Source organism: Tetrao urogallus (assembly GCF_951394365.1).
Source record: "Tetrao urogallus genome assembly, chromosome: 4".
Lineage (NCBI taxonomy): Eukaryota > Metazoa > Chordata > Aves > Galliformes > Phasianidae > Tetrao > Tetrao urogallus.
The window spans coordinates 34,703,418-34,712,377 of record NC_136817.1 but is presented as its reverse complement, the minus strand read 5'-3'; the positions used below and the strand labels follow the sequence as shown (position 1 = coordinate 34,712,377).

The following is an 8,960-nucleotide window of genomic DNA, read 5'->3' as shown; positions in this document are numbered from 1 at the left end:
ACAGGTGAGGAATGTAACTGCTAAGTCCTTATTGTTTATCTGGCTTCCTAAGAATAACTGTACTGCCATCAAAGATGAGTTTACAATACAACAGTGACCCTCACAGTCACAGAGAAAACTAGAGAAGATCATGGGTTGCATTAGCTATCAGTCCTAGTGGACTATTCCATAAAGGCTTGATTGCTGGGAAATTGTGTTCAATGACTGGTGATTTTTTTTTTTTCTTTTCCTTTTCTGTTCTGCAGTCTGCGAAAACACTGTGATTTATAACCTGCTCTTTCACATGTAATTTGCATCGACCTGGGCTCTCTACAGTGATATACTACATCTCTTGACTGTTGCTACCTTCACCAACAAAATCCAGGTGACAAAAGCTGCACTCCAGGCTGGTCCTTGAGAAAGAAATTGTATTTGGTGCAAAAAAAAGAAATGACTTGAACTTTCTGGAGCAATCTGACTTTTTTTAAAGTGTTGCAATTTTTTTTACTTTGTCTTCAATACTTTTTACTGTTGGCGCTGTACCAGTCAGCTCTTTATTTCACCTTTGATATAAAGCATGCATTGTCATTTCCTGATTTGAATTTGTTGCAAGGGAACAGCAACCATTGGTTTGATCCAGTCCTCCCCAAGGGAAGTGCTTGAAATTGCACTTGCTGTTGAAGTGCACCTACTTTTGGTGTAGATGGGCAGTGCAATCAGCTGCTTAAGAACATCGCTGACAGGCAGAGGAAAGCACGAGGCTTATTCTTCTGTTACTGCAGCTAGATTATATTTATTTGTGATTTGTCTTACTGATTTACACAATGCCTTCTAACCGTACTAAAGTGAGACTGCTGTGGGGATGAATATTTCTTGATAGGAAAACCCATTATTCACACTTTACAGCAGTATTACAAAATTAATAGTTTCAAAATAAACTCTTTTGAAATGGTAGTATTGTACCACTCACGATTTGACTGATATGTAAGTGCTTAAGTACTAACTCGGATGTGACTATGGGTAGTGCTGAAAGCAGTGTATGGAATTGAATTTTTTTTTTTATGGAGCTTCTTCAACTGGGCTATTGTCTGATACTAATTTAGAAGGCAACGCTGTGCTTAATCATTAATCATCATGAGGAGTTGGGGCTCTTCATCCTGGAGAAAAGCAGGCTCCAGGAGGGACCTGATAGCAGCCTTCCAGTACCTGAAGGGGGGCTGCAGGAAAGATGAGGAGTTACTTTTTTTAAGGGCATGTAGTGACAGGATAAGAGGAAATGGCTTTAAACTGGAAGGGGGTAGTATTAAACTAGATATTGGGAAGAAATTCTTCACTTCAAGGGTGGTGAGACACTGGAACAGGTTGCCCAGTGAGGTTGTGAATCCCCCTCCCTGGAAGGGAGCCAGGCCAGCCTGAATGGGACTTTGAGCAACCTGCTCTAGAGGGAGGTATGTCTGCCTGTAGCAGGGGGTTGGAACTAGGTGATCTTATAGGACCCTTCCAGCCCAAACCAGTCTGTGAATGATAAAGTCATCATTAATCATTGAGTCTCCCACAAACAGTATTAGGCACAAGCAGGGACAAACTACAGTTAATGAATATAGTTTCATGGATTTCATATTGACTAAAGCATTTGATTTGTGACTGAGGAAACAGATAAGGTAATTACTGGGATCTGAGCTTCTTTTCTGTTTTTGGAAGCAGGTATACCTTTTATAACTGCTGAAGAGTACTTATGGCAGTAGCCTGAACTGCTGGTATACAGAGTTCTAAAATCTAAAATACAATTTCCCACATTCTCTGACTGGGAGAACACTATACAGTTTCAAGTTTTATTCCATAAAATAAGAATACAGACATAGAAAACGCTGGGCAGGTGCTGAAGAAGGACAAGACATGCACTGATGCAGGACAGCATCTCTCCAGAACTGCAGTCTCGTGTTCTTTGAAATACTATGTATCATCTGAGCCTTTTCTTGATCATCCGCTGCTTTCGTGGTAAGACCTTGAGAATTAGTCTTGGGATTAGGGATGGATTAATTCTATTAACAAAACCCAGACCTTGCATGGAGAACAGGCATAATACTGTCATGAACGCCTCAGTTAGAGCTCTTCAAACAGTGCCAGCTTAACCTAGTGTTATACCACATTATCAGGCACATGCTGTACCATACTTCAGCAAGAGCAATTGTGTGTTCACAACATAGCTGCACTATGAACAGAAACTATACAAGAGGGCAGGGTATGTACAAGAAGCCGTTTTAGGGAAAAGAATCCTTTTTGTAAGCCACCATACTGTTTACTTTGTGGATCGTGGTAGTGAAGGAACGAAGGCGAACCTCTTCTGAATTGGCAATGAATTGTGGTCCTGACTCTTCCCACTTTTCTGGCACTACCAAGTCTTTATCTGTGTAAATCAGCAAGTCGAAGGCACCTGTAAGCAAGTGGGAAAAAGTGAGCAGTACACATACATGAGTGATACTATGATTGAAGATAAAATGCATGGAGACATGCACCAAGGTTATCAGAAGTTACACTGATACTAGCTAAAGAAATGGCAGTTAAAGAACGAAAACAAGTACAAGTTAACATTCCTGTAGTCACAGTATTTATGAAAACTGTAGTTCCTCAAACACGCTAAGTTTCATCAAGCTAGGTAACTCACCTTGAATTGCACCTTTTGGGGAAAAAACAGGTATTTTGGGGGGATATCACCGCTAGTACCTTCAAATGCTTGAATGAGAGAGCTACAGCGCAGTGTTTATGCTAGCACTTCTTTTCAGTTTGTTGTACAGGAATCAGTTCAGAATGATCCTTAGAATACTTTATCTGATGCTGTTTCTGTACATAACTGAGACTGTCTTGGTCTAACTAAACATGAAACACTCAGAAATGCAATACATGACAAGTAATAACAAAAACACAAAATAGTGGAAAAGACTTTCTACAATAGAATGCTAGTTCAGGCTTTCTGAAAGGTGTGATTTCTTTCAGAGAAATTATGAATACTCACAGGCAGTTTCCAGGAGAGGCAGAAAAGTTACTGTGGCAGTGATTTGTCTGATAACTGATCGAATTTCATCCTGAATGGCTTTCTGAGATTTTTCTCGGGGTGCACTGGAAAAATGGGAAAACTGTTAAAACAACTTATACCTACTGTGTGACAGCTTTCTTTAAACACTGTTCTGCTGCACTTCTGTGGGGTCTGTTTGCTGTATGGTTATGCAGAATAGAGGCATTCTTTTAAGCCTTAGGTAAATGGGCTTAGAAAACTGTCAGTTTCACTTGTTGTTGTTTGTGAAATCTCACAGTGTTTTTAAGAACATATTCTCTGTCTGGAATGGATGAGAGTTTTGGCAGAAGAGCAGTAATACAGGACTTTGTTTAGTTGCAGATTACAAAACATTTTAATAATTGGATCACAGAATCATTTGAGGTGGAAGGGACCTTTAAAGGTTATGTAGTCCAGCTCTCCAGCAATAAATAGAGACACCTACAGCTCCTTAAGGTTGCTCAGAGCCCTGCTCAGCCTGACCTTGAGTGGCTCCAAGGATGGGGCATCCACAACCTCTCTGGACATCCTGTGTCACTGCCTTGCCAATCTTATTTAAAAAAAAAAAAGTACTTCTCCCAGATTGTACTGATACCAGGGTTTGCTCTGACCCAAGTACAGGGCCTTGCTCTGATGATGAATCTATGAATCTTGGGTTCACCTGGGCCCAATGCTCAGCCTGTTTAGGTCCCCCTGGATAGCATCCTGTCCCTTGGGCACACCAATGGCAACCGCAGCTTTATTTGGTAAAGTCTGACAGCTTTTAGTGAGAAAGAGCAGCCTTAGCTGCAGTGAGGTAACAGAGCAGCGCTACCACATGTGGTCTTTCCTTTGTAGGGAGAAGCAGGCTCAGTAATGCTGTCACTCACCTCTCACCCTTGGCGTTCTTGTCACATTCAATGTCGAACTGCCACCGCTCCAGCACCTCGTTGTTCTCTATGCTGGAGATGACCACCACCAGGCGTTGCACGGTGCACTTGTAGAGCCACTCTGGAAGAGGCCACAGCATTTACTACAGGCCGTGAGAGAAGGGGGGGGGGGGGGGAGGGATACGGAAAGGAGGAACACCTTTCATCTGTTCCACCACGTTGTTGAGGTAGTTCTTCAGCTCGGGATCGGTGGTGACGAGCAGGGTAAGCCCGTATTTCTGGACGCGGGTGAAGGTCTCGGGGGGGTAGATGCCCCGCTGGTACAGGATGCTGTTGATGCCATAGGCTGCGCGCACAAAGCGGGGAGGCGTGCGTGAGGGGGGGGCCGCCCCTCCCGCCCCACCGACGGCCATGTCGGCCGCAGGAGAGGAGCCGGCGGCCCGTCTGCCCTCTTCTCCCCCCGCCCCCGTCTCCCCGCGCCCCTAGACGGCCCATAGACCCTTACAGAAGAACTCGGCGACGATCTCGGCGCTGCCCCGCAGGGTGATGCCCTGCTGCTCGCGGCTGAGCTGCGCGGCCATAGAGGTGCCCGCCCGCCGCCCGCTTCAAATAGCGCCCCGCCCCTTCCGGCCGTCTCGATGCGCTGCCGCGCAGGCGCACCGCGAGGCCGCGCCTCTGCACGCTCGCCCGAACACGCGGGGAGATGAGCTGCCGTGCTGCGCGTGCGCGTGGTGCGGCCGTTACAGCGGGCGGAGGCTGGGGTGGCCGCGTGCGCGCCGTCAGGTGCCTTTCGGTGCGCGCGACCTTGTGGAAGCTTTTGCGCTTGGAAAGGGCGTGTTCCTGGTGCGAACAGACCGAAGTACTGCTGTGGGCGATCTCTGGCGGTGCTCAGTGCGAAAGGCGCCCCGCTCAGCTTTTAGAAGTTGGATTGCCGTTAATGCCCGCTGTTCTGCTTCAGCCCCTGCCGTCCCCCTGTCCCAGAAGGGTCTCGGAGCCCTCCCTTCCTTTCCCCCACTGGGCTTTTCTCGTGCTTTGCATCCTCCGAGGTTCCAGGCGGGCGCGGCGGCTCGCGGTTCGTACAGCTGCTGCCTGCGCTGCGCCGTTGGTGTTAGAGCCGGGTGAAAGGCAAAGCCCAGCGCTCACCGAAGCGAAGTTCACCTCCTCTCCGCTCTGGTGGGTTCGTTAAGGGTCTCCCGCTGCAGTTAGCTGATCTCTGTTTCCAGAAATTGGTTCCTCTGTGTTTTGGCAGAGGTGGACGAGGGGGTGTTGTTGATGTGACCGTGCAGATATACTTAATTACTGACTACAAGTTTAATTGCTTCTCTCTTCACTGCCAAAAAACACCCTTTGCATTTTGCAGTTCTGTTCTTTCTGTCTCTGTAGGGAAATACATTTCCCTTTTACACTGTGTCACTATTTCTCTTTTAATTTCTTATGTTTCCTGTAAATGTAATCTAATGGTAAGAATGCACATTTCCTATTCTTTTGAACTTTGCAGTACAAAGCTCCTGAGGTTTCGCTTTGCCTTTCAGCATATATATTTTTTTTATGACCAATTTATTAATTTTAAGCAGTTTGATCTTTTTAGTCTATAACACATTTATCTTTCTTAAACTTTACAGTTTCCTTTTTACTAGAAGGTCCTTCACCTTCACTGCTCTTTTTCTTAATCCTCATATAGGCAAGTTTTCCTGTCCTCTGCCAATAACTCCCCTCTATGAAGGCCTAGATATCTGACAATAAGTGTGCTGTTTTTCTTTTTGCATTCTCTAATTATCTTGTCTTTGTTTCTCTGTTACAGATCCTGAGCTCCATGGTACCTGTTTTAAACTGTCATCACTTCATTGAGGTCAGTGTCACTCACCTTTTCTGCCAGGTCAAGCCCAAATCCCCCAGCAGGCAGCTAGGGGATGAGTGCAACTCTGTCATGTATCCAGGTCTGTGGTAATCGCTTGACCATGCTGTGCTCTAACGGAGCCACCAAGCTGTGATGGGGACATATGTACTTAAGTCCTTTAGTTGTGTTACTCAACAGGCCTGCTCTGTGTGCTGCTGATGCCTGTAGTTCACATTTAGGGCATGTCCAGCTGCGTGACAAGCAGGAGGCTGTGGGGCTCTCACAGAGAACAGCACGGATACTGCCGTGGGTTAGGGAATTTGTGTGTCTGACAGCCTGCTTCCTGACCAACTCACAGGGACTCAGGAATGAAGATGACAGAATGAGTTATAAATTCTGGCACATCATGAGTTGGCTATCCCCGGTTTAATTATTTCATGCTAAAGCCTTAATTTTCATAAGGAATGTGAAATCCCAGTTGCATTTAATTTGGTTTTCTTATGATTCTTTAGTCATTGCTCTATTTCTCAGTTACATTTTGAAGTTATGACAGATTTTTTTTTTCTTTTTTTAATTCTCTTTTTGTGGAAGGAAATGTCCCCTGTTTATCTTGGCTTTTCTGCAACATTCAATGATTGCTTCCCCCTGGCAATTGTTAATGAACCTGTGACAATCCAGATTATTGCTGCTCCTTCAAGTTTTTTAAGGCAACTCTAGTCACGCTCCTGTAGTCATTCAGCAGAAAGAAGAAATAATCCATGTGTAGAGTTCATTCCCAAGTTTGGGGCTATTTTTTGTTTGTTTGTTTGTTCAGTTTTTTAGCCATCAGGGCAATGTGGACAGGTCTCTCTTGCCAGCATAATAAAACAGTCTGTAAAATAAAAGTTCGGTTTGTTACAAAAGCCCTCTTATCACATCAACAAATTGTCACATTAAGTCTCAGTAAAATCCAGTTCTTCCTGTGCAGAGAAAGGCTCTGCTATCCAGGGTAAGATTTCCTTACTTCTTCTTCTGTTCTGGTAGATCTCAAGCTCTTCTGAGTAATTTCCTTCCGCACTACAGGGGGAGCTTCTCTACTTACTAGCCCTTAGAAAGAGCTGGTACTTTCACCTCTGTGTCTTATTTTCTGTGCATTGTTTTGAGTCTCCTTTGGGGTTTTATAATGCTGCACATCTGAAGTTGTCTGTGCCTTATACTGATGGTGAGTATTGAGCTTGTTCTTGTTCTGCAGGTTAGACTTTTTGTTGCCTTTCTCCCTCTGTCCATCTTCTGGTATTTGTAGATCCCGCGTTGGATGCTGTCTTACCTCCTGGTGGGCTGAAGCCCTTCTCAATTGGCTGAACTTCTGTGGTTTCTAGTGAAACTTTTCTATTACAACTGTTTAGTTCTCTGTGCTATGGGAGGGAGCAACGTATGGGTTGTTCTGGGCTAAAGCTTTTCCTGAACACACTAGCCCAGCCAAATACCATCTCTGTTTTGTTATGCAAGTGTTATTTTCAAAACTTTTAAATTTCAGATCACAGTGTGTGGGCATTTTGCTGTCTTCTATTGCATCTTCATGGCTTTCAGACAGGATTCCTTTGATTTATTATTGTCTGGAACTAATTCTAGAATTAATGTAAAATATTTTTACATACATACTTTTTAAAATCAGGTTTTCTATTACCAAGATCAGTTTGTTCAATTTTTGTTGCTAGTCAAGTTTGTTTTCAGCAGCCTTTGTAGCACTGAACTTGAATAAGGTACCCGTGCTAGCTGTCAATATGACTTCTTAACATGTTGGCCAGTGCTCTTTTTTACAAAGTAAACCATGGGATATTGTTATGGGTAGCCATGCTGCTTTCTTTCATCAACAGCAGGTAAAGTGCAACTGGGAAAGAATGTTTTGAATCTTAAATATTCATTAAAAAGAAATTGTCTTTAAAAACAAGTCAGTGCAGGCTAATTAACTGTATTAAGACTTGTATTATGATGAATAAGCTTCCTCCAAAAGACTCACTTGGGGAACATGGTGTAAAACTCTTTAAAATAACTTGTCTTTTTACCTATTATCAGTGATTCTGAACTTATTTTGAAATTAAAAATATTTGGATAAGTCCTTATTTATTGTAGAAAAAGGAGACAAAAAAAAAAACCCGGTTTCTTTACTTAAGCCAATGTGAAAATGTCATTTGGCTTGAATGAAGCTATGCCCTGATAGTGAAACAGCTTTTGTGAATTTTGAGAGTTTAAAAAAGCTACTACTGTGAAACAACGTTCAGTGATTCTTCTGATAGTTTTATCTCTAAGCTACCAGGAGATGGCACCAAGCACATGAGTTATTTGCATCCTTTCAGTTTAGTCCTGAATTGCAGCAAGTTCATTTTACTGACTACTTGAGTTTAGATGAATTTTAGATGCACTTCTTTGCCAGTTTTTAAAACGTGTTCTAGAATGAAGGAGATAATTGACCTGAAATCAGAAAATAAAGGTATTGGTGATAGAAATCAAATTGGTAAGATTTTTTTTAAAAGTCTGTATGCTAATTTTCCAGCCTGCATCCTGAAAGTTGTAGGTTAATTTTCATCCTCTGACCTAAATATTTTTGATTATAGAGGCTGCTTTTCTAAGGGATGTAAAAAGTGCATACATTGAAGTCTTTTTGCCTGTGCATGGGTATTTCCCTTTCTAATATGGTTTACCATCTGGTGCATCTGGCACATTTAATGCACAGTAAGAGCTTCTTCCACAATGTATCAGGTTTTCTTTTGAACGCCAAGATCTGGGACATATGTGTAGATCACTGACAAGCCTTTGAGAAGCCAGGAGGAACATTAATATATTATGGGTATAGTTCTAAATGTATGTAAGTATTCTTTATAAACACAAACACTTGTATTTTTGATAAGACTTTTTTCATTGACTGTGGTGAAAAATCAAGCATATTCATGGCACAGTGAAAGTTTCATCTCACAGTAAGGCATTTTGTGAAGGTGCGCCTACATTGATTATATCAGCATGTCTATAGAATCGTGCATATCTATTCAGCAGTTAACATGGGGCCTTTATGCATGTCATTTCTTTCTAGTTTAGTTTCTATAATTTATGGAACATGAGCTGTATACATAAGCTGTCACTTTTGTTTACATAATAATTCTTTCAACACTTCTCTGCTTTTGAGCAGATTTCTACCACCATATAGGTGGTACTTCTTGTATTTGAAATGATAACAGGTTAAGAGTAC

The 8,960-nt window shown here is 42.8% G+C and overlaps 1 protein-coding gene across 1 annotated transcript; it reads right to left on the bottom strand.

The window, feature by feature from the left end:
* Nucleotides 1–2,240: 2,240 nt before the first annotated feature.
* Nucleotides 2,241–4,481, bottom strand: MAD2L1 (mitotic arrest deficient 2 like 1; the record flags this gene model as incomplete). The annotated part of the gene is made up of 5 exons (XM_079534234.1): nucleotides 2,241–2,413; nucleotides 2,993–3,096; nucleotides 3,901–4,021; nucleotides 4,100–4,246; nucleotides 4,406–4,481. 5 exons carry the CDS (start codon nucleotides 4,479–4,481, stop codon nucleotides 2,241–2,243), a joined length of 621 nt encoding a protein of 206 aa, XP_079390360.1.
* Nucleotides 4,482–8,960: the final 4,479 nt, after the last annotated feature.